Source organism: Amblyomma maculatum, chromosome 10, assembly GCF_055883805.1.
Source record: "Amblyomma maculatum isolate TAMU_Amacu chromosome 10, ASM5588380v1, whole genome shotgun sequence".
In the NCBI taxonomy this organism is placed as follows: Eukaryota; Metazoa; Arthropoda; class Arachnida; order Ixodida; family Ixodidae; genus Amblyomma; species Amblyomma maculatum.
In genome coordinates this window covers 167436572-167463062 of record NC_139353.1, presented here as the reverse complement: position 1 = coordinate 167463062, position 26491 = coordinate 167436572, and the positions used below count along the sequence as shown (strand labels likewise).

The window sequence follows — 26491 nt, the reverse complement described above, 5'->3', positions numbered from 1 at the left end:
TGCTAGAATACTACCTTGATTCAACAGCTATTTGCTCAGACGGACAATTCTTTATCCAGAAAAAAGGCATCTGCATCGGTTCGTCGGTCGCTCCTGTGCTGTGTGATATATTTTTATCTGCAGTCGACAAACGTATTCAAACCAATCTTTCAAACCTTCCAGTTAAAAAAGTGGTCAGATACGTTGATGACTTTTTGATCATTTTTTAGTAAATGTCAAGCTAGACAAAGTGATGTTGTCAAGGAGGTGCTCAGCATCTTTTCTGATCACGGTTCCGGTTTAAAGTTCACATGGGAATCGCCTACAGATGGCCTCATTCAGTTTTTAGATATTGAGCTGGATTTTAACGGCCACACGCTGTGCTGGATGTACCGTCCGCGCACAAAAAAGCGCCTGTTATGTTTTGACAGTGCACACTCCAAGGTTGTGAAGCGTGGCATCGTGTTTTCCTGTCTTCATGGTGCCACAACAAAATCCTGTACCCACCGCATGGCTACTAGCATGAATGAGCAATTCAAGCGTCTACAAGACGCAGGTTTCCCCCCTGACGTTATTGTAGCAGTGTGTGAAAGCCTTCTGCAAAACCTAAAAGCCTCAAACAGTCAACGTAGTAAGCAGGGAAACGAAGTAAGCAAGAGTAAGATGCCAGTCCAGGTGATTCCATACTTCCACAGGTTTTCACATAACTTCAAAAAACTGGCAGCACGTTATAACGTCAAAATTGTTTTCTCTGCACCATGCAAACTATCGAAAGTATGCACTAGAAAGATGAAAAAGCAAGTAGCATGCACGAAGAAGCATCAAACTAAATTCACGGAATGCAAGGACAATGTCGTGTACAGGATTCCAATCAGTTGCGGGCTCCAGTACATCGGACAAACTGGAAGGTGTTTCAATGAGAGGGCGAGAGAACACAGACTATGCGTACGCAACAAATCGGGTACTAACCTCGCCGAACATTGTAAAGCTTGTAAAACTGATCCAACTAACGCATGTCATCCGCTCTTAGATAGTACAGATTTCTTAAGATCAGCCAAAGAAAAAACTGAGCGCGAAGTCATGGAGGCATACTTCATTAGGAAGGCCGGTCAGGATTGCGTCAGCGTACCTTCTATCAACCTTCTTGAAAGCGAATTTGAATTCTTTGATGGCCACATGTAGGTGTTTTAAACCTTTTTGCTTTATTACCACAAGCAACCGGTTGCTGACTGTTATGAAACGAGTTATCGTCTGTGGAATTGCTTTTACTTCCCGGTTTTTGGTGTGTTTACTCCCCTGATTTTCTCATTCTTCATAATTGTTCTTCCACTCGCCCATCCTGATTATTCTTGCTTAGCACTTCAATGTTTTAGTGGGGAGCCTTCTACACTCCTGAGTCTGTTTTTAGTTTTTTTAGTTTTGACTCTGCTTTTGCTTCCCACGTATGGTCTGATTTAGCTTATGACTCCGCGTTTGCTTCGCACGTTTCATATATGTCTTTAGTTTTGACTCTGCTTTTGCTTCGCACGTGTCATCTGTTTTTAGTTGTGACTCTGCTTTTGCTTCGCACGTTTTATCTGTTTTTAGTTCGGACTCTGCTTTTGCCTCGCACGTTTTTTTGGTATTGACCTATGACTGTTTTTACTTCCCTTGTTTTGAGCACTTTTAGGCTCGCTCGTTGCTGTGGTTGGGTGGCACCGTCCCTTGGCCATGATGTTGTTCGCACCCCATCTGTTGTATTATATTCACAATGAGTTTTATATAATCTGTTGATAATGCTATCCGGCCCCCTTGTTTCTTTTTTGGTTTCTCCGGGTCAAGATTGTCGGCCGCCCTTTGTCAAACTGTATTTGGTCGTAGTATAAGGCCCCTTGATTGTCACGTGAGTTTTGACATAAATTGTGCTGCGGTTTTCCTCGAAAATAAAGTTGTCAGTTAGCGCCTGTCCTGTCTACATCTGTGTTGTCCCCGTCTCTTTTTTGCGCTATGTCTTCAAGAAACTGCTACCAACTAGCCCAAACCAAACATCTGTTGCAACAAACACATGCCTGGAACCTTCGAATTAAGTGAACCAGAGCGAGAGAAGAAAGGCAATACGAAGAAAAATCTTGGTATGCCGGCATAAGGAAACAAAGTGTGTGTCAAGGGACGTGTATTTAGGATTTTCACTCGTGCCAGAAAAAGACGTAACTCAGGCAGCATTTTTCATGCAATCAAAATAGAATAAAGCGCAACGCACATACAAACATAACAAACGAAACTGGTGGCGCTGTCAAAGCCCATGTCCCTTAAAACATATTTCAGAGCCCAGAAATTGCAGACTGGGATCTTAAATTTGCAGAATTTGAAGGCGTACATGTTGAAGGCTACTGATATTTGCAGGAGTGTCATTCATATACGGTGCAGTAAAATGAAAGAAAAAGGGAAAAAATTACCTTGGGTTGATTTATGGCGTTTAACGTACCAAGGCGACTGAGACTGTGATTCGTTAGAACTGAGGCTTGGGCAAGTTGGTATGCCATTTTAAATAACAGCGCGACTTAGGCAAGGACGAAAGAAAGACACACATGGACAAGCATTGCATGCATCTGATGTTTATTGCTTAGAAAGTGGAAATATGTAGACCAGGCTCCAAACAACAGAAGAAAACATCTTCGTCTGCCTTTGGGGGTTGCGTGTGTTAGCGCTGTTTCAAATTTTCCTATAGTTAAAACCAACCAACTCGCCCAAAAAGAAGCGTTAATAAAAAGAAAACATAGAGGCTATACACATTTGATTATGCACGCGAAAAACCCAAATGATGACGCCTCGTCCCTTCCCTGTAGCAAGAAATCTTAGTTCCTTAGCTGACAACGCCAAGGACTGGCACAGGCGTCCTTTGGCAATGCAATTTGCGTGGCTTCACTATTTTCGTGGGTTAATTGGTCCCCATGTCTAATTAACACTTTTGTTTGTTTGAAATATAGCTGGCAGTCTTTACCTTTACTGTCTCTGCAATGGATGCTGAGATGCCCTTTAACTATGTTAAAAACATTGTTATTGTGTTTCCTTAGGCGCTCGTTAAGGCATCTGCCCGTCTGGCCGACGTACTGTTTATTGCAAGAAAATGACATAGAATAGATAACATCTTCTTTGCATGCAACAAATTAATTTTCACGTCTTATAGTGCACTTTTGTGGTATAGATTCAGCGTTACCAAGCTTGAAAAATTTTCCAAGCTTTTCGCGAGCCGAGAAAACAACACTGACAGCTCGGAGGCCTATCTTCTTTTTCCGTAGCCTATGAGAAAATTTGTAGAAATTGGGAACAACTGTTGTCTTTTGTTTTCCATGTTTGATTCTGCCAGTTTCTAGTTTTTGTTTTTGCCTAAACATGCAAGCATCGATTCTGAAGCAGAATCTTCAAAATGGCATACGAACTCGCCCAAAAATCATTTCTAACATGTTTCCCCATTTTCAACCAGTGCAAAGTCTTGACCGATAGCCGCGTTAAGATTACAAGAGAAATCATAGAGTCCTATGAAGTTCAAAAACACCAACATCAATGCGTAAGCACCACATTAATTCTTCTATGTTAAAAGAAAATGCGTTTTCTGAGCCACTGATAAGGGATCGCTCACAGCTTGCCCTGAGCTACCGTCGCCACGTGCAGAATTCCGGTCACGGCTTTTGTCAGTTTTGAGTGTTTGCTTTCTTCCTTTGTTGAGAATGTCCGCCACTGTATTTAAACAGAGGCAGAGCCTTAAAAAACATAAGTTGTTCAGCGCTCTGTCTGTTCCTCGTCGTATATGCCCTGCACCGATAATGTCTAACCAACATGCCAAGCATCTACCTTGCCCCAGTACTATCACAGCTTCGTTAGAGGAAGTATTCAGAGACTTGGAATGGGAGCACGCAGGATAAAAGCAGATGTAGACTCAGAAATGTGCGATATGTTGATGACATTGGATTGCTAAGTAACGTAGGGGATGAACTGCAAAAAATGAGTTGCTTAGCAAGACAATGAAATAATTGAATTGCGGATTACTTACTGAGGTATTCTCCATCAATCGTTATCCCTAACTACTTCCATTCAAATTTCCTGAATACTTCCGCTTGGCAAGCTGCCAATAGTACTGGGGTAATCGTGTCTCCTAGCCTAATGCCGTTCCTTGTGGGGATTTTTTTACTTTCTTTCTGCAGAACTGTGGTTGCTAGCTGTGCAGCCACTATATATATCGTCCAGTGCTTTACCACATGACTTATCTACACCTTGATTTCGCAACTGCTGCATATGTGCTGAGGTTTCGACTGAGTCAAATGCTTTTTTCTGTGTCAGTGAATGCTATGTATATGGTCTGGTATTATTCCGAGCATTTGTCTGTCACCTTTATTATAGCATGGATATGATTCTTTCCGAACAGTATCCTTTTCGAGCACCGGCTTGATTCTTTGGTAATGAAGGTTTTAGTTTTTTTATGCATAAGCATTATGAGCCATCTGGGGTCATTAAAGGTCAAACGTGCCTACCGACAGTGGCTACGCGAAGGGCTGAAAATGGGAGTAGCATTGCTTTCGCAATAAAAGATGATGCTTCAGAAATAACGGCGATACTGTAAGGGAGAGAGTTCCACTCGTTAATAGAGAGGACCAAAGGTGATTACTTGAATCTTTCTTTTCGCGCTAAAATAAGTTTAATGCTGTTAATTTGATCTACACGAGCACAGATGTGCGGCGCCAAAAAGATGTGTGAGCATGCAAACAGTGTGCTGTTGGGCTAGAGAGCGTGATAGACTGAATTTTCTGCGCATGACTTGGGGCGGGAGATTGAGTGACGTTTTCATCGCTGTAACGCTTGTAGGAGCCCCTTGTAGTGTTTTAAACTACGCGCGCGTTTTCCTATCTGTATTGTGTTTGCGTGGGCAGCGCGAGTGCGCATGAGCGAGCAGCTAATCTTAGGGGCGTGATGTTAGCAGCGACGAGACGATGGTAGATAAGCACGTCGGAAGAAGTCGGAAGTAAGGCGCGAGGCCTTTCGCCCCGCCGGGGAGGCCAGCGCGGGGCTTCCTGCGAGCGTCACGGGACAACGGGGTGTGTACGGACGACGGAAAGGAAACCGGCGACACGAAGATGGAAGGAGGGCCTGCAGAAACGGCCTAGGCGTATTCGCGTAAGTGGCTGCCACGCGAGGAGCAATATCTGCTGTGCCGCAGCTAGTGCATTGGCCCTGTCGCTCGCCCTCTTCGCGCCGCAATGTGTTGTATTTGCCGCGGTGAAGCCCTGACCTTCGTTTGGTTTTATCCTTGTCAGTGTATTGTCGTGCGCGTCGACAGCATGTCTCTAGCGCAGTGGCGTTTCCTTTGTTTGATTGCCCTTTTATTGAATGTTTTTGCGTTTATCCAGAAATAAACTGGTGTTTTTTAAGAGAATGGAACTGTCACTCCTCAGGCAAGATCATGGCTCACGAACCCCTTTCTGAAGGCGAGGCCTTCACGCTTTGATGTCGAGAGTACTGTGAAAGAATGACTCGCGCTGCTTTCTTTTGGACCGATTTTTACATGTTAATAAGATACGCTTGGTAAACATTCCAAATGAGTGACGCATATTCTAATGTGGGTCTGACTAGCGAGTTGAAGGCCTGTAGCCGTGTCCTTGTCGGCAAGATGCAGTCGGCGCTTAAGAACGCCAAGTTTTTCAAAACATTTTAAATGATGCACTCTATATGTGTGTTCCAGCATAAATTCGTGTTAAAGTGCACACCGTGGTATTTCACCGATGCAGCAGTTTCAATGAGAGTGTTGCTAACTGTGGAAGCATTTGGTTGGTTGGTTGGTTGGTTGGTTGGTTGGTTGGTTGGTTGGTTGGTCGGTCGGTCGGTCGGTCGGTCGGTCGGTCGGTCGGTCGGTCGGTCGGTCGGTCGGTCGGTCGGTCGGTCGGTCGGTCGGTCGGTCGGTCGGTCGGTCGGTCGGTCGGTCGGTCGGTCGGTCGGTCGGTCGGTCGGTCGGTCGGTCGGTCGGTCGGTCGGTCGGTCGGTCGGTCGGTCGGTCGGTCGGTCGGTCGGTCGGTCGGTCGGTCGGTCGGTCGGTCGGTCGGTCGGTCGGTCGGTCGGTCGGTCGGTCGGTCGGTCGGTCGGTCGGTCGGTCGGTCGGTCGGTCGGTCGGTCGGTCGGTCGGTCGGTCGGTCGGTCGGTCGGTCGGTCGGTCGGTCGGTCGGTCGGTCGGTCGGTCGGTCGGTCGGTCGGTCGGTCGGTCGGTCGGTCGGTCGGTCGGTCGGTCGGTCGGTCGGTCGGTCGGTCGGTCGGTCGGTCGGTCGGTCGGTCGGTCGGTCGGTCGGTCGGTCGGTCGGTCGGTCGGTTTGTGGGGTTTAACGTCCCAAAGCAACTCAGGCTATGAAAGACGCCGTAGTGGAGGACTCCGGAAATTGCGACCACCTTGGACGTGCAATGACATCGCACAGCACACGGGCGCCTTGCTTTTCGCCTCCACCAAAAAGCTGCCACCGAGGTCGGGATTCGGTCCCGCGTCCTTGGGAACAGTAGTCGAGCGCCGTAACCACTGCGACACCCCGGCGGGGTGGAAGCATTTGGACTCGAGTAAGTAGCGGAAGTAAATTTAAGATGTTTCATTTCATCGGTGTTAATTACCAAAGAGTGTTAATTACCACCTGCCGTACCAAAGAGTCAGCTCATTAAAGTCGACTCCTGCCTGGGCTGTTGAGCAGTGCGGACGTGCGTCGCATGGGCTCCCGCCTCGAAGCTAGCTTTTGGCGGAACGCTTCGGTTCTTGGAGCTGCCACCTATTGGAACATCTCTGAGGGACCACGCGGCACCCGTGGATACCAATTCTTGGCAAGTCGACGCCCAGATTCCGTATTTTTTGGACGTTTTACCCGGACCAAGTGACGGAGGGAGCTAGGCCTAGCGCGTAGGCCTTGCTCGACCCCGTGCCGAAGGGCTCCGTGAGCAATTACGAAACCTTGCTAACCCTGAAGATGCATTACTCCTTCGAAGGGGAAGACATAATGCCAGCGGAGCTAAAAAACGGAGAATGGGAGCCCGTTCTCCGTCTTCAAGATTTGCGCCAGATGCTTGCAGCAAAACGCTAACAGCCACATCGACGAAGCAAGGCTTAAGCCGGGTCAGGCCGACGGGAAGGCGAACTCCGACGCTACAGCCAAAAAGAAGCGTGAACCATCCGTCACTAAAAAATGGGTACCACCTCCGAGACTACCAATAGACGACTCCAAAATTTTGTGTCAACCGAGAAATTGGGACCTGAGGGCCCCACGTGCCCTCGAGCGTTCCATATGGGCGGCAGCGAACGTGGCGCCATTGGAGGCACAAGACGTGTACACTACACGTGTAAACATCGTGAACAACACGTTCACCGTAAGCACACCTAACCGCCAAAGAGTATCAGCTTACGCCGGTATGAACGTCCTCAAGCTTGAAGGGCATGACAAGCAAGTGGCATCGTACGTCGCGGCGCCGGACGACTCGATTAGAGGAGTAATCTACCGAGCGTATAATGGATCCTCGCCTGATGAAGTCCGAGAAGGCTTCCTGAGGAGAAACAAGGACATCAGCATCGTCGACGCAAGACGACTAGAAAAGTCAAGAACCCTACAGATTATTTTCAAAGGGAACAAGATTCGAAGACAAGTATACTACTGGAACACAGTATTTTGCGTGTTCCCATACAGAGAGCAAGTGGAAACTTGCTACAACAGTCGCAAGGTCGGCCACAGGGCTGACGTCTGCTACCAACCAAAGGCAAACTTATGCCGCCGCTGCGGTAATAACCACCCGGTCCCTCCAGAAGGGGAACCTTTAACGTGCATTCCAGACTGCATAGTGTGCCATAGGGCGCATCATACTGGGAGCCGCAACTGCAAACATCGTCTTGTGATTCGGAAACAAGCGAACAAGCAAAGCGACAACGCGGGGCGGCGCCACGCGGAACAACCAAGGCACAGAAAGAGGTCCTCGAGCCGGACGAGACACGACAGCAAGCCCCGGAACCGATCCAGCTCCTTCCCGCCGCTACCGAACAAGGAAAGGGGCAGGTGCAACAGCAAAGAAAGAAGCTCGAGCCGCAGAAGAAGCGGAGACAAGCCCGATAATAAGGTGAGCTGGTCGGATACGGCCTCCCATACTAACAATACTCAAGAGAAGGAACTACGGAAACAGATACAGGCACGCGATGATAAAATTGACAAACTAGAAAAAGAGATGGCGGAGATCCATCAATTATTTAAGAATACTAGGGCGCTAGAACACCCAAATAACTAAGGAGACGCGAATCCCACCACCGGTGCCCCCGGTAGGGGTGGTAGCGATGGAAACGGACGCTAGAGCCCCGATCAAAAGGCCACCTCCCCCGAGCGGAGAGGATAACAGTAAATGCGCAGCAGAAGCCTCAGAAACTGATATGCCGCAGCACACAAGAGTCCCGAACAAACTCAGGACCGATGTAAATGCACTCACAGAAAGGGTGGACATCATGGAGGTTAAAGTAGACACCCTCTCGGCTAGGGTGAACACACTCATTAATAGGATGGATGTCTTAACCAACGAATTCAGGGTGTTCCAAAATCAGGTTACCATGTCGTAATGATGAAAAAACTAAGCGCAATGGAAGCACGCCTTCCTCCGTTGCCTGGGCAGCAGCCAATGCACAAAATTGCTACGCATCATCATGGCCCCCAGACAGCAAACTGAAGTGTGGCTGTGGAACTGCAGAGGCTTCCGCCGTAAGCGGGGAAACTTGCAGCTCCACATACAAAACCTACAGCGTCCACCAGACGTAACTGCTCTACAAGAAGCTAGTGGTGTCGTAAACCTTCCGGCCTACAAAGCGTTCCTACCAACGGGATACAACGCCAGTACCATCACGGGTGCATTCACTGCAACGCTGGTGCAGCGAAATGTCACTGCAATACAGCACAATATTGATAGCTCCAAGGAAAACTACATTCTGTTCGAGATAGTGCGAAAAAGTCGAGATGACAAAAATCTCTTTATTCTAAACTATACAGCCCGCCGAGAGAAAGAGGAACGGGTATTCCAGAGCTACTGGTCAGAAGCCTAAGGTTGGCATCCAAAGCACAGCTTCTAGTTGTCGGAGACTTCAAAGCCCCGCATTCGCAATGGGGATACGTTAAAGCCAGCCAAAAAGGCAACATAGTATGGCAAGCGAGGCAGAACATGGGCCTTTCCGTGTTAAATAACCCACAGGAACGCACGAGGCTAGGCAATAGCATCAGAGTCGACACGTCACCGGACCTCACCCTTACTAGGAATATAATGGGAGCCGAATGGCTAAACACAGGTCACTCACTAGGTAGTGACCCCTATAGTTTATCCACCACCTTCGAAATGGCTAAGCACAAAACAATAATCAGGAAGACACATATTACGGATTGGGATAAATTTAGGGACCTAAGAGAGCAAACAGCCGAAACAGAAATCACGAATCTCGATGATTGGATCGAGTCACTTTAAAAGGATATTAAGCAAACCACATCAGAAGTGCCGATAAAACAGGAGGGCCAAATGTCCGACTCGTGGCTACTCCATATGTGGGAAGCCCACCTTAGCCTGCAAAAAAAGACTGAGGAAGCACAAACACCTACGACCGCTAAGGAAACGTATAGCGAAACTAGAAAGACAGATAGAAGCCTACACGCTAGAGCTTCAAGAAAAGCAGTGGGGTCAGATATGTGACCGCATGATTGGACAACTAGGATGTAAAAAAACGTGGCAAATGCTCAGACATCTACTAGATCCGACACAGACAAAATCGACGCAGAGAAATCAGCTCGCTTGACTGATCCATAAATACGAGGGCACCACGGAAGAGTTCTTGCTAGAACTACAGAATCGATATCTCAGCTAGGCCTCTTGGGCTCAACTGCCAGACTACCGAGGACTCCCAAATCCAGAGCTAGATTCAGACATAACGGAGACAGCGGTTCGCTTCGCCATAGGACAGCTCCGCACCACGTCCGCGGCAGGCCCGGACGGGGTCACAAACAAAGCATTAAGGAATTTAGACGCAAAATCAGTAGAGGCAATCACGAGGCTCATGAATAAGTACTGGAACGATGGTGAAATCCCTCAAACCTGGAGGCATGCAATGATTACTTTTATTCCCAAACCAGGCAAGAAACTAGATATAGCCAATTTGCGCCCAATATTGCTCACTTCCTGCGTAGGCAAGCTCATGGAGCATGTGATCCTATACAGACTGCAGGAGTACGCAGAGGACAAAAAGTTGTTGCTAACAACTATGCTAGGCTTCAGAGCTAATTTATCTACACAGGACGTCATGATTCAGCTCCAAGCAGACGTCATAGACACTGGGAAATGCACGGGCACCAAAGCAGTGCTAGGGCTATACCTCACCAAGGCCTTCGATAACGTGGCACACGAAGCCATTATCGAGAACCTCTCAGACATTAACCCAGGAGAAAATAACCTTCCGATAGATTTGCTCATTTCTCAGCCATAGGTCCGCGATAATTGAAATAGGCGAAATAGAGTCATTACCTTTTCGGCTAGGGGGTAGAGGGGCACCACAAGGATCAGTACTGTCACCATTTCTCTTCAATCTCTCCCTCATAAAGCTTCCACCCCGACTGGAAGCCATTCCTGGGCTGAGACATACATTCTACGCAGATGACATCACACTCTGGACCACCAACGGGAATGACGGTCAGATAGAGGAAACGTTGCAACGCGCGGTAGACACTATCGCAGAGCTCGCAGGTCATTCAGGCCTATCATGCTCACACCCAAAATCAGAGCTACTGGTCATCAGACCCAAGCCCAGGGGTCCCGGTTCCAGGAGCCAAGCGCCCCCAACCCCGCTTATCGTGTGCGTGGGGGGACTTCCGATCAAGGAGGTGCAGTCAATAAGGATCTTAGGGCTGTATCTACAAGCTAACAGGAAAACCAAAGAAACTCTGCAAAAACCGAAAACACCAGTTAATATGTCAATTAGGCTAGTCAGAAGAATTTCCAACCGTAGGAGAGGAGTCGAAGAAAAAGACCTCTGTAGGATAGTTCGGGCATTTGTCCTGAATAGGATGGTGTATGCGCTACCATACCTAAAACTAGATGCTGCGGAGAAAGGCAAAGCCGAGACAATAATTAGGCAAGCGTACAAAGCAGCCCTGGGCCTGCCGAACTACACATCGACAGAAAGACTCATGGGACTGGGAATACATAATACACTAGAGGAGCTCAAGGAAGCTCACCTCACAATGCAAAAAGAACGCCTTAAGCGCACTAAGGCAGGCAGAGCCATACTGGAGCGCCTAGGTATAGGTGTGGAACATCCACCCGAGGACACGAAAACACAGCTACCCAAACTCCTTCACAAGCGACTGACGATCAAACCACTACCAAAGAATATGCACCCTTCTTACCACGAAGGAGGAAAGCTAGGGCAAATAGCGCTACACGAAAAATACGCAACGAGCGAAGGAACTGTCTATGTTGACGCGGCAGAATACGCAACAAGAGGAGCGTTCGCCCTGGCGGTGGTGGACGTGCACGGGCGGCTGCAGGCATCAGGGTAGGCAGTGACAAAATCTCCGGAAACCGCGGAAGAGGCAGCTGTGGCACTAGCCATAGCTAGCACCGAAGCGGATACAATCTTCTCCGATTCTAAATTTGCTGTCCGTAGCTTTGCGGGGGGGGCAGAATCTCAACTGCAGCGCAGAAAATACTGCAACTGGCAAGGCAACCATACAGAGAAATTGAGGTGACGTGGGTGCCGGCTCACTCAGGGAATCCGGGAAATGAGGCGGCCCACAATATGGCTCGAGGTTTCGTCAACCGAGTCGGTGGGTCCTTCGTATCCATGAATTACTCCAAGTGGGGCTAGCATCTTTTCACGATATCACAAGTCATTACAGATTGGAACGGCACAAATTTCCACCACCTGACAAAACGTTGGATAAGGCACAGGAGACCGCTTGGAGGAGACTCCAATCAAGATCCTTTCTTAGCCCTTACCTATTAGCAAAAATGTACCCGGATGACTTTAACCCCACGTGCAGGTTCTGTGGCGAAACAGCCACGTATGATCACACACTGTGGCGATGTAAAGAACCTCCACCAGAAGATTTTGTACAAATTCCTTCTCTTGAGAGATGGGAGGCCGTTCTGGTCAGCTCGGACCCGGGCATTCAAGCCTTGGTCACCGAGTGGGCTACTAAGGTCGCCGCCAGCCATGGACTGGAGGCCATCTAGAGCGGACCGTCTGCATCTGCATTGACGAAATAAATGTTTTCCAATTCAGTCATCAACGTCAGCCTGTAGAGCAATGATGTCAGCAGGGTAAGAAATTTCTCTGTAAATTACAGTCATCTGCGAAGTCTTACTGTAGATGTAATGTTAGACGTAATGTCATTAATATAAAATATAAAGAGCAATGGACCCAGCACCGAACCCTGAGCGACACTGGAAGCAACTCTCCAGTGATTTGAAAAGGAATTCTGTAGTTTCACTGATTGAAATCGATTAGTTAGAATCACGTCAATCCATTTTGTAGCTTATTGATGAAGTGCTAGCTTACGTATTTTTATTCTTAAGTGATTATGGGGGACGCCGTCAAAAGGTTTCGCGAAATCAATAAATATGGAATCAATATACAGGAATGAATTGAATGCCTGATGAAGGTATGTTACTAACTCAAGATAACTCTGTGTGAGTTTCCAACACCATGCTGGTTGATATGAAGCAAGTCGATTTGGTCAAGATGAGCCATAATGAGTGTAGATAATGTGTTCGAGAATTTTGCAGCATTTTGAAGTCAGTGAAATAGGCCTGTAGTTATTGGTACCGGATCTGTCTTTAGATTTAAAAAGCGGGGTGGCGTAATCAGATCGCCAATCTTCCGGCACACATGTCGTAACGAGCGATTGCTGAAAAATCAGGGAGGGAAGTAAAGCCGAGGGATGACAGGTTATATTGAAAAGTTTCGCGTTGATGTCATCGGGTCCTGGGGTGGTGCTGAGGGGTAAGCGTTCAATTGCGCGAAGCATGCGTTGTGCTGTTGCGAGAATGGGTGAAAATGGGAACCGGATGTAGGCTTCGGGAAGCAGCAAGTGAGTGTATGAAGTGGCAGTTCGTCCGTGAAACCTTCTGTGAAGTGGTTGTTGAATTTTTTGCGAATGTTTTATAGGTAGGCTACTGCCGTATGCATCCAAAAGAACAGGAGCCGCACCGACGATTTGCGGATTAACCGTGTTCCAAAACTTGTTTGGTTCAGTTCTTATCAAACTGTTTTGACTATTTTTGGCTTCATACACTTCTTTTTCAGCTATTTTCGAAATTTCTTTGTAATTGTCCCAGTCTGTGGCGTCCTTAGTTCCAGTTGCTTTTCTAAATGCTATTTTTCCTTTGGGGTTTCATTGACCTAATCATCAATATAGACCAAAAACTACAGCGGACCTAACCCAAAGGCTTGGGAAACTTCCGACATCACTGGTGTGTATTGGGAAGAAAAACCGTTCAGGCCAACAGCCTGTCGCCGTAAGGACAAATATTCGGGAATTCATTTCATTATTTTATTGTCAAGCTTATAAGCTTCTGATTTTATAAGGAGGAGTCTGTGCGAGACTGCATCCAATGCTTTGCGGAAATCTACGAAAACGCAGCCAACAATCTGTAAACTACCAACTATATATTGCACGACAAAGCTTGTCTGAAATCATGTTGGCTGGAGCGTGGAAGGGCAAGAAAACCACTCTGTAGTTCTGAACAGAGTTTCTCATACAACTCATACAAGTAGGGACAACTGGCATTAATTTCCAATCCCATGGCGATTTCATTGAGAGACTTTAGAAACAACCGCGTGAAGTTAACTGCGTAAAGTATCCGGGCCAGAGCGTCATCAACATTACACGCTTTGGCTTGCCTCACATTCTTTAACAATTTACAGACCCCCCTAGCACAAAAAAGTGACTTCTGAAATCTAGTCAACTTGCACATAATAAAAGAAACCGCACATTAACTAGACGGCATAAATACAGATGAGAAATAACGACAGAAAAATCACCTTTCCCCTTTGTGATTAACGATTTCCGCATAATAATTTAGAGCACGTATCGAATAGTTTTCCTTGCCTATACATTTCATCTACCTCCAAAATTCCTTGCTGTCCCTGATAACTCCTTCGCCTAGATGCGAAAAATAGAAGTTCAATTTTCAATTGAAGTTCAAAGAAATTCAATTTTTATTCCTTTCAGCAAGCCTAAACACTTCAGAATATTAGATTCTATGCATCTTTATTACAATCGGCGCTGCTTCCGAATTAATACACGTAACTAAGGCTGGCCGCCGAAGAATTGACGTGTTTGAACTGTGGTGCTCGCGGAGACTATTGAGGGTTCCTTGGACTGCCAGAAGATCAAATCAGTCGATATTGTCGACCATAAACCCTGACTGCTCATTGGAGGGTCAAATTCTAAAGTTAAAGCTCAGCTACTTTGGTCATCTGATAAAAAGAGCGGAGTCGCTGGAGAAAGATTTGATGTTAGGAAAGGTTGAGGGTCGCCGGAGAAGGGGTAGGCAGCCAACGCGATGGTTAGATGGCATCCTCGAGGCACCGCAGATGAAGTTATGTGATGTTAGGAAGATAGTGAGAGACCGGAAAGCGTGGCGTGACATGGTCCATAGGGTCACGAAGAGTCGGACACGACTGAACGACTGAACTGAACTGAACTCAGCCTTAAACTATGGTTTGTTTCGAGCTCTCATTGATGATATGATTCTGGACGGTACAAGATCGAACACCGTCTCTTTAAAACATTCCATAGTTGCTCTATATTTAGATTATCCACAAGGACATTACGCCCTTTTGGATAGGCGTCGTTAATTGAACATTAGACATCATTAGACGCCATTGTGGATTAGAGAAAAAAGCCACGTTTTAGTGATCGTGATTGCATCAGGACTCCGGTCAAAAATAAATGCCTCTAGCTCAGCTACTTTGTTCGCACGCTTCTGGCATTTACGTTAAAGGGATCGTGACACAAAATGGGGAATACAAACTGCTTATTGCATCTTACTCCTTATATGCCAAGAAACTAAGCATCAAAGTTTCAACTGCATCAGAGCTGCAGATACTTTTAAAAGTAGTAGTTTCGTTTCTTCGTGAAGAGCTTGCTGATCAGGCAACCAGCGCAACATAGGCCGATGCTGCGTCGTCTGCTGCATGTTCTGTGCACGAGCAGCGTCAGCCACGGTTAGGCGAAGCCGCTTACCGAGTTACCGCAAATTGCGCTTTTCATCGATCTCTGTTAGTGTTTTAAACAAAAAGAATAGCGGCATCTGTGGGTGGGATTCAGGTGCACGTCGGCGCCCGAGTGCGAACTGCGTACACATTGTACACTGAAAGACGTCTCAAAAGCAACGTATGAAATTCGCTATGTATATACTGCCGTCCAACGGCGCTTTTGTACGATCTTCGGGTACCGCCCAACAGCGTAGCAGCGTGGTGCATAGGGCGCGGCGCACTATACATCGAAGTACTGAATACCCCGGCTTTACGCTGATCGTTGTCAGGCCCAAGTCTGGCCCTAGACTCATGGTGAAAGTAGACGATAAGCTCACGAGGCTTACAGCACCGGATGCCGCAAGCTTACCGCACAGGTGCCCGCGAGAGCGAAGGAAGACGGCGCTCAGGCTGTCTGCTTCTCACTGACAGTCGCTAGGCCTAAACTACTTCGCATCAAAGCCGCAGCGGACGGCTTTGTAATAGATCAGCGAGGCGTTTTAGTAAATGGACCCCTCGATCGTGAAACTTCTTTACTCTCAACCCCACTGTTTCGTAGTAAAGGAAGTGATTATTTTCGGCGATGCCTTAGCCGCGTAGCTAGAGTACAAGACCACGGGCACCGCACCATTTTTGAAATTCTTACTTCTCGGGCCTAATATTGTTACGAGAAAAATAAATTTTAGCATGCTTTCCTGGCGCGGATGGCTTGCGTGGCGGTGTTTACGGCGGTGCATGCCATCGGACGATGGAGGTGGTCGCGCCAAAGGTTGCGCCTGGGCAACTGAATCGCGCTTCACTGCAGTTTGTGTTCTGCTTTCAGAAGTATGCTGAGTACACTTGTTGGGAGTCATGTTAGCAAGCGCGAACAGTGTATCGGCAGCTTATCGGTGCCGGCACAGCAGCAGACGATGCGGCAGTCGCTGTCGCTCTGTGATGTTACCAAGAGTTCCAACATGGCGTTCCCTGTCGGTAGGACGATCTTCACGGTGTCAACTTCAGTCACGTATTTTAAAATAAGAATGCGTCTAGGGCGCTCAAATTTCGGAAATAGAATAGTAAGGTCCAGTATTATCTGCCAGACTACACAATTGTAATATATTGGATGACCGTGGCATGACCCCTTTAAGAGAGCGTTGTCTGTCGTGTTCGGAGGTGCGGTTTTTTGGAATGGCTACGTTTTCTCCTTGCTCATCATCCTTGAGGAGCATCTCATCTTTTGTTCTTAGTTTGTCGTATACGACCTTTTCTTTGTTATTTCTGTTTGTTTTACAGCTATCCCAAAGCTCTTCCAGCTGTTACGTACTCGCAGTGAAAAATCTTCACCTACTGATATATTTGATCCCTTGAGCTTCGAACAATTCTTCAGTATATTAATTTTGTCTCTGAAATCTAGAATCTTGAATATAATTGGAAGAGATTTATTCTCTTTCTTAGCCCCAAGTTGATGTATCCTATCAATTCCAGAAATCGATACTCCAAGTTTGTCTTTAAGTATATTCTCTGTTACGTTTTGTTCACGCGTTTCATTACTTTCATCGTCCCCTCCCTCAATAACATGAATAATAATGTTTGATCACCTGTGGCGTAGTAGATGAATTGTACTACTTTCAATCTATTCAATTATTTCCTCAAAATTTGCTTCCCGGCTCTAAACATTTGCCAGTGGGTCCAATTTAACATGAATGGCTGCTAAGGAGGCATTCGTATTCTTGTTTTCCTCTCTTATTGCACTTGTGTGAGCAGCTATTTTGCGGATTTCAGCCATAGCCTTTCCTGGATTGCCTTCTATGTCACTAGCAAGCAAAAGCAGATCTTTCAAGAAGTCCACACAGATTTGCCTTGGGCACGGCAGCACCAACAAGAAACGAAAGCACTTGTCCTAATGTTTTCTCGCCTGAACACAAAAGAGTTGTTAAGCAGCATTTTCCCAGTGGTGCCGCCGCGTCCAGGGCGGACAGTCTGCGCTGCGCCCCATTTAAAGGTGTCTGCTGTCGATGACGTTGTCGATGTCGGGCCTAATGCAGGGAATAAACGATACAAATGGTTCATCTTGGAAAGCAAACTAGGGCACTTCAAAACAAAGACACAGGAAGAGAACGACAACACAGCGCTGTGTTGTTGTTCTCTTCCTGTGTCTTTGTTTGGAAGTGCGCTAGTTTGCTTTCCAAGATGATTTACCAACTAGCCCGTTCTTCCACCCTTGCAAATGGTTCAAGTGGCCGAACGCTGTTCCCATGCTCACAATTTTTCCTTCCGAGCTGTCGATGTTGAGGCTCAGTCGTGCTGGAAACAGGCCTTTCTTGAAGATATTACAACCTCGCATAGAGCACAGGGACCATCCAGGGCGTAATCAAGGAATGCCTGAACAGAAAACGCAGATGGGTTACTGATCAGCATGGTCCCAGTGGTGCTGCCGCGCCCAATGTATTAATAAATGTTAAAATGATGTCAACCCTTTACTAGATCGCAAGGGATGGCTCTCCGCTGCTTTTTAGAAGATTGGGGAAATAGGAGCGATGTGGAGTTCTTCACATCTCGGCCCTTCGTTTCGTCACACCCTGATCACCTGCACTCTGTTAGTCGACCACTGAAAGCTTTCACTGCGGCAGTTGTATGTTGTGTTGATCATATCTGGTGCACTAGGCTAGACATGACGTCATGTGGAGTATGCTAAATGATGTCTTGCTCGTGAAAGTGTGTGAAATGCCATATAACATGATTTAGGGGTGCGCTCTACACTGTTCCTGACAGTGGATGCATCTGTTCTGTTCGTGTGTTTCGCGTCTGCCGAGAAACCACTTGTAGAGCGTGAGTGCAGCATGCTTTTGCATTTACTTAAAGATCTCTCTTGAACGAGTGACCTAGTTCCCAGTATCAAACACCATCTTTGGTGTTGCTCCGGTTGATCTACGTCGGTAGTCGTCATTTCTTTTCGCAAAATTATGTAGACTTACTCCAATAATCTGCGCTATGGCTTCTGCTCGCTGACTCCTGTGCACATGCCATAGCGCAGCTGCAGAAAAAAAAAAAAAAACGGGGAACCGCCAAATATTTACTCCCGACCACCAAGGGGTTGCAGGAGTGCAGCGGTGGCGTAGCGGTAGAACATCCCCCTCGCATGCAAGAGGACCGGGGATCAAATCCCGGTGCCGCACAATTCTCCACCGGATTTAAAAAAAAAAAACGCATAAAAAATTGCATAAACAGGTTTGTGGTGCGACCTGATGCCGGTGAACACCTCCAGCAACGCACTCCCTCATCAGAACAGGAGTTGGCCACCCTGGTGGCCAACTCCTGATAAGCTCCACAAGTTGAGAAATATGGCACAGGCCTTAATTCGCCCTGCAATGGGTATAGTCAGGCTGATGACCAGACCAGACCAAGGGGCTACTTCCTAGCATGAAGTTTTATCGCCAATGCGACGAAAAGCGAAGGTGGCACATATATCCCCATAGACTAGGTGAGGCAGCCTAAACGTAATAGAAAATCATATGCCTCGTGCCACTCGGACTCACCGAGGTGGAGATACGGCGCACCGAGCCGTAACCACTGTGCCCGCCGGGTATAGAACCCCGGCATCGGCGACCGCTTTTCGATGGAAGCGCCCGTGTGCTGTTCGATATCAGTGCATGTTAAAGAACCCCAGATGGTTGACATTTGCGCAATACGCCGTCTCTCATAGCCTCTTTGAGACGTTAACCGACCAAGAGCGATGCCGACAATTAATGTAAAAGGGGTTACTGGTAGGAGCCCATCAACGTGTGCGCTGTTTGTGCTCGCTTCCGAAATCAATTTTTCATCACTTGTGCCACGATGGCAAATCGCTTGAAATAAATTCAATTGATTAGGGTGAAGAAAATGCCACCGCATTCGAAGACAAGGTTTATGAAAGAAATGTAAAGAGTAGGAATCAATGCTTGACAACTACCCTTCAAACTGTTTTAATTTAGGGCTGGTGATATTGGGTTCTAGCAATAAAGAAGCAGTTCGAACAATATGTCTATATTACGTATACACTAAATCATTGCAGCGTTATTTAGAACACTCAAACCGCGCATTGTGGTCGCGAAGATTTTCGGTCGAGGTGGTTCACTACTCAGGCGCATCAAAAAAATGTAAACAGGACCTGCTTGATCGAGCGTAGACAAAACATAATATATGAAACAAACAAATATTTCAGTGGTCGTGGGTGCGGGATCATTCTACGCATTACCCGGCATCATCGTCTACGTGTTTGTTCATCTCGAGTAAAAAAAAAATTAAGAAACCCTTCTTCTTCAACATCTACGCACGGGAGCATACTGCGGAAATGGGTCACATGTTAATGCCGCGAACTACCTTTATTTTTCGCTGTCAATAACCACTGGCATGCAGCATCATCACATTATAGTGAACAGAATGACACTGTGTTCTTTTATTCTTTTGTTACTGTTTAGTGTCGCCAAGACGAGGCTTTACCACTTTCTTTTCTATCGCAATTCATCCAGATATATCAGGAATAATTGTAGCCAAACGGGACTACTTCTACATTGTCCCAAACAATTCTGGTTTCTTTTGACCAGTTTGTCTACAACTCCAGATGTTTTTTCGACGACTTGAAGCCGAACACAGCGGGCCATAGCCTCCTGTATTATCCATGCCTGGTGCTTAGATCAAAGGGTGCCGGTGGCCCCGTTTGAGGCCACGGCGGAAAAAAGAATGGTGCGTCGTCGGCACGCCCGCACTGCGGCAAATAGCAGCCTAGTGTGCGCTCCTGGTGGCAGCACGTTGTTTAGGGAACTATACTTTTCGCCGATTCTTCTGGCGTTCCTATACGAAGAAATTGCACGCGAGCTGAAATATCCCGACCTGGGAGAGCAATAAAACACGGCATCATTCAAATGCGCCTGTTTTGCTTAGTTCAGCGGTAAGGAAGCAGGAGATTGTTTGCCGCTTCTTTTTGTCGAAATCACTTCATTTCTTAACACAGCGTTATTCGTTGTCTGCTAGAGCACTGATGCAGACTCTAGTGGTATGTTGCCTCGTTTGACAAAGGAGCGTCGCTAAGAACAATCCCTGGGCCCGTATTCCGAGTTTGTGTCTTTATCGAAGTATCGCTATCTCACGTGACTTCGAGTCATCTGACTGGTGGACACAGAAGAAGCGGAAGCCACTTTTCCGGTTCCTGCGCTTCTACCATTTGGATGACTCGAGGTCGGGGAGATAGCGACACTTTCGATAAAGACGCAAACTCGGAATACGGGCCCTACTTGCATGATCAGGAACTCAGCTGACGGGGTTACAGTAATGTACCGAACCGACTCACGCATTCGCAGTAGAAACCGCAGATTAGCTTTTTCTGCTATATTTATTATTGTCTGCATTTTACTATGGCAGGAAGAGTATAATGATGCACTTACTGGGAAGGAGTGTTTTATCCGTTGCTGCAGCCGCCGCTACGCGCCCGTAAAGAGACGATGTCGCTCTGCAGTGCTCTTGAGACCAGAATCCGAAACACACGAATATAAATAATGCTCTATCATGATATAAGCATCAAAAATAAGCCCTTGTGCTAAGCGCCACCATAGAAAAAAAAATATCTGTGGTTTAGCTGTGGCTAGACCTGAATTGGACGCTTCTTCTGCCTGCTGCATTATTCCTCAATCAAAGCAGGGCGCTACGTGCAGCTCAGCGATAGCGTGAGCTGCCAGCCCACGTTTGAAGTCCCGCTTTAATCAAACTGTGTGAACGTGCTTGCGTGCACCGTGAATGCAAATGATTCTGATGTCCTTTTTGAAACGAGTGACCCAAGTTGGCATAGAAGTAATGTGAATTCAAATGTCAAGGCAGGCTGATTCTAATGTCACCCTCCGACATGAAAGGACAGGCCCGAGGTGGCACTCTTTCAGGCACCCAAAGAGCCTTAAGAGCATTAAATAACGTTAACAAACAGGTGAAAAACACAGAAGGTAAAAATTGGACAAATTCGATGGAAAAGAAACAGTGTGGAAATATACCGAAAGTGGAAAATGCAGATCAGGAAGGAAGATTTCTTTGATAACTCAAGAGGCAGTGCCCTACTTTTTGAAGCTAGATCAGGGTGCCTTAGAGCACGCAGCTACAAAAAGAAATTTAACAATGGAGATGACGCATCTGCTGTATGTGGTAACTCCAGTTAAACAATTGACCATATTATACTCGAATGTAATGGTATCCACCCGGAAGTTGATGCAGGCGCAGTCACTGTTCCTGAAGCTCTGGGGTTTAGAGATACCGCTGGCCGGGTGAATAAACCGGCGGTGGAAACTAGCGAAAAACGACTGGAAGATTGGTGGCTTAAAAGCAGAGAAGTGACATAATGTTAGTAATGTAAAAATAAAAATTCAATAAATAGAATGATGGTATAGTTAACCAATCTAACACAATGATTAAGATATAGGAAGAAAAATGAGCATGATAGCTACTGCTATCACACCGTTTCAAAGGGGACGCTCCTATATTCCATCCATCCATCCATCCATCCATCCATCCATCCATCCACCGACACTGACGTTGAAAACTCGCGCTGTCTGGCGTAATGAAGTTTCCGCCTCAAAATACCTCCGGTACTGGTGCTGCTCCTCAACTCAGTGCGTCTCGTGGCGCTTCTGGACCACCTATTCCGCCGAGATTTAGGTAACCCGAGTTGGTTGGTGAGTTGTCAGGTTGCAAGCGCCACATCGGATCGAGCGACAAAACTATAGATGCTCAACGCTATGAATGATTAAGTGAGGTTCTCAACAGTGAGTAACGCGCATCACATGCCGAGAATGGCAGGCGCACATCGCCAAGCAAGTCGAATTGCGGCGTATGAAACGGCAGTCTGGTGATGTGAGCGTCTCGTTAAAAATCGCTTCCCCACGACGAACTCCTTGTTTCGGACGCTACTCCTGAAGCGGTACTCGCAACCTGGAATTTTAGACGACATATTTGAGCGGCCACGCCAGAGCACATGGCAGAACATATAGGAGGCTATGTTCGGGAATTGTAGACGGATGATCGAGCGGGCTTGTTTTGTCGCCGCTGCCAAGTTGCTTTGTCATTTTGCAGGCTCACGTCAGCCCCAATAGCGTTCAATTTTGGGCAATTTTAGTCTCTTGACTTGTTGCTTTTTCCAATGTCACCACCCTACTCAATTATCCCATCCGATAAGTCTGTGGTAACTCTTCTTGCAGAAAGCAGGACCCAATAGCGAACATAAAGGTCTACTACGGAAAGAGAGGCTTGCAGGGACCCTTCAAGCGAGTGGCACGCTTCCTAAGGCACCCCAAGTTCGACATGTCCATGCTTCGCAACGACGTCGCCATCCTGATGGTAAAGTACCGAAATCTGTCCTTTATTCAGGCGCGTATCCTAGTGCGTCACATTCTGACCGCTATGATCGCTCATTACAAACTGCCAGGAGGCACTCAAACCCTTCATTGGAAGGCGATCTTTCTATATGTGGAACTGTCAAAACTTAGCTGGGCTTCAATACCGCTAAAACCAATTAATACGCGTGAAAGCACTGTTTGGCATAGTCTTGCTTAGCGGTTCAGCTCTGAGAGAATGGAATATGCGCCTTCTCCGAAATGAAAACTGGTTGGCTTTTAGGAAAGGAAACGCGCACTGCCTGCCTCACTTCGCCGCGGACACCACTTTTGTAATCAACATGTATCAGCAACGCGCACACAACCAGAAAAAAAGTCGGAGATAGGACAGAGGACTCAACTTTCAACTTTATTTGAAGAAACTGAAACTCGCACTTGTATGCACAAGCCAGGTGAAAGGCCACCAGCGGAATAATTAATGTAATGTGACAGTCAGGGCGCGCGAACGCCCTAGTAACCACACGTTGTCCAGGACCTCAAAAGGTAAGAAAGGAATCATGGCTAAGGCAACAATGAGTCGTGGAAAAAAGGATGGAAAATCAAGGTTGAGGGCGCAAATATGTTAGAACATCGGAAGGCAAGAAAGCTGTGAAAAGATTAGCGGCACGATAGATGAACGCCAACAATTAACACGGCTAGAACAAAAAAGAGCAACATGTGAAGGGTGCATCAAATTCAGGTGAAATCAAATAAAACCTCAAATGAAGAGGATTTTTTTTTAGGCAGTGAAATGGAAGGGATGCTGAAGCAACCTTCCCTAAGCCCTGTGATGAAGAAGCTTCAACAATTTCGCGCGTCAGCTAGTTATAATGCTTTTTTTTTCAGTAGTGTTGTATTCATAAAATGGGGGATGCATTTCTTTTCGATATCACAGCCCGCGCTATGGGAAGGCCAATCAGATCGCAACCAAGTTGCCGGCACATTCTATTTCCTCATATATGCTGTTCCTCACAATACGTTTATGGTCTATGCTGAAGACAGACGTCAAAAGTCCTATAAAACAGTGTAATAAAGAAGGTGCAACTTGAGCGCAAAGACTTTTATTTTAAACTTCGCATCTCAACCTTACTTGTCAAAACGCGGGTTCGTCCAAAAAAGGATTTCGTGCCATGGTCAGTGGCCTATGTCTGCTGCAGATCATATCTTTGTGTCATGATGCCATTTTTGGGGACTGAACAAAAACACACTGAATTACACTTATAACGTAAAATTTTGCCTACAATCGGAAAGCTTTGAGGCTCCATCTGATCGTTTTGTGCTCATGGAAGAACCGCAGATCGTCACGCCGAGCAACCACGTTCACCGAAGTTCAGAGAACAGTTGTATGCTGCTCAGAATCGAGCTCCTGTATTCGTGTATATGTCTACAAGAATTTTAATCTGTTGCTAAAGTGAGAGCTCGATGCTGGTGCGGCTGCGTACGACGGGCGATCTGGTTAGGTCGGGCTTGAAGCCTAACTGACATAGTGACTAGCGCTGACGCACACATTTATTTATTTGTTTCCAAATACTGCAGGCAGCAGCGCTGCCCCAGCAGGAGAGGGATTACATGTTTAGCAATAACAGTTCATCGAACATATTTTCATTACAGCAGTCAGCAATAAATGGAGGCAAACGGTTCCACTGATGTATTGTGAGGGGTAAATATGAATTTTGGTAAAGTTTGGTCCTGGCGAAATAGGGCGTACTACTTTGGAGTGGCTCGGTCTACTAGATCTCTGAAGGGCAGCAAAAATATTGGTATCACGTGACAAACCAGATTTGTTGTTATACAGCGTGTTAAAGAATTTCAGCCTAGAGATCTAATGGCGTACTTTAAGAGGTTCTAACTTAAGCTGGCTCAGAGTGTTAGAAGACGTTGAACGGTAATCAGAAAAAGTAAATCTGGCTGAAAGACGCTGAATGCACTCTAGTTTGATAATGTGCTTGGATCCCAAACTATCGAGGCATGCTCAAGAACTGGTCTGACTGGAAAGCGGCATGCTTCACGTTTGACACCAGGAGTAGCACCTTTTAATTTTCGCCGAAGCTTATTAAATGCCTTCGTGGTATAATGTGGTCAATGTGGGTGTCCTATTTGAAGCTGTCTGTAATCACTAAGACTAGCTACTTAACAGATGAAACAGAATTAATAAACTGCTCCTGTATGTGATATTTGTAACCAAGGGGCTTTTTCTTTCTTGTTATTGACATAGATACAGTTTTTGCAAAATTAATCTTCATACCGCTCTCCTCACACCCGTCCGCAAGTTTACAAAGGCTTTTATTTAACACAATTTGTTGTGAAGCACTGTGTATAACATTGTACAAGACACAATCGTCGGCAAAAAATTTCACACTTACTTTGTCATCGAAATTTTCTGCTATATGGTATTTACATAAATTAAATATAACAACGGACCTAGCGCTTAACTATCCTGTTGACCAAGCACAGATGTCTGAGTAACCCCAGTCAATGCATCACTATAAGCAGATCTAACTCCCCAACATTCCACAAATTGGGCCCTATTGCCTAAATATTCCTGTAACCATCTAGTCAAATTGATCCCCAGCTTGTTTAGCTCTATCAATAAACAAAGGGTGCGACGCGAGGTCGAAATCCTTTGATAGGTCAAGAAATATGGTGTCAATCTGCTCGCCACCGTCAACGGCTGAAACAAAGTCATGAATAACCGATAAAGGTTGCTTGATGGTTGACACCGTTTTATTAAGCCGTGTTGATAGGCGACGAAAAAGCTTTTAGATTCGATGTGATAAGATATGTGATGGGCTATTACGTGTTCTAGTATCTTACAGCAAGTACATGATCAAGAAATTGGTCTGTAATTTGTGGCATTAAATTTATTGCTCGATTTGGATATCGGAATTACTCTAGCTGTTATCCAGTCGGTTGGTGAAGAACATTGCTCAAGTGATGCAATAAATATAGGAAACAGATAATGCGACAGTATTTCAGAATATATTTTAAGAAATGCGTTAGGTATGCCGTCGGTGCCGTGTGACGACTTTACTTTTATATTTAGCAAGAGTGAAAATATCCCCTGACGACTAAGCTTAGGTCGGGCGTTGCAGCAGCAGACGGGAACTGGACAACGTTCGGGACTCACACATGCGAAAAGAGTAGTCCAGCAAGGGCGAGCTGGAAGCTACTGCTGAATTCATTAGCAATATTAGTGAGGTTGCCAATTATGCTACCATTATTTTCAGCTGCTACACGCTTTTTTTTTGTTTGGGACGATTCTTTTAAGAAATTTGTTAACGTTTGACCGTAAAACTCGCTGCGTGCATTCCTTAATTTATAAAGCAGATCGTCCTTAAGGGCACCCAATTCAGTGGTACCGTTTCCCCTCCTTTTCCGTCAACGTCTAATACGGAGTTTTAAATGAATTATATCGCGGTTAATCAACGGATTGCGAGGCTTTGCCGTCCTATGACGTAGTGGAAGAAAACTACTAATGCATTATAGAATTAAAGCTTTGAACTTATTCCAAAGATGCGAGACATCTGCACTGTATTCCACTTCAGAAAAGAAGTGAACATTATCAAGAATGGACTCATCGTCGGCAGCTATAAGATTACGAAATGTCTCCCGGGAGTGCCTGGCTTTTTTACTGTCTAATTTCACGTTTACGTGAATGAGCTTGGGGTCGAAAATTCTATGTGTGGAACTGCATAGTCATCGGGTATGTTTTTGAGAAATACAAGGTCACGAACCGACTGCTTCGATTCGGTAATGCCTTTACAATCTGCATAAGATCATAAACATAATGAAAGATGGCTTAGCTCTGCTATGCTTGGATATACGTAGCGAAAAGCAGTGACTACCTCGGGTTCAGAAGAAGTTAATTTCTCCAGTC

The 26491-nt window shown here is 46.2% G+C and overlaps 1 protein-coding gene across 1 annotated transcript in view; it reads left to right on the top strand.

Moving 5' to 3' along the window:
• LOC146177873 (trypsin-2-like) overlaps nucleotides 1-26491 on the top strand; it is a 197047-nt gene that overhangs the window by 68744 nt on the left and 101812 nt on the right. Inside the window, exon 4 of the mRNA XM_084581654.1 lies at nucleotides 22441-22579. Coding sequence (XP_084437780.1) covers nucleotides 22441-22579 — 139 coding nt within the window. The remainder of the gene's footprint in view (nucleotides 1-22440; nucleotides 22580-26491) is intronic.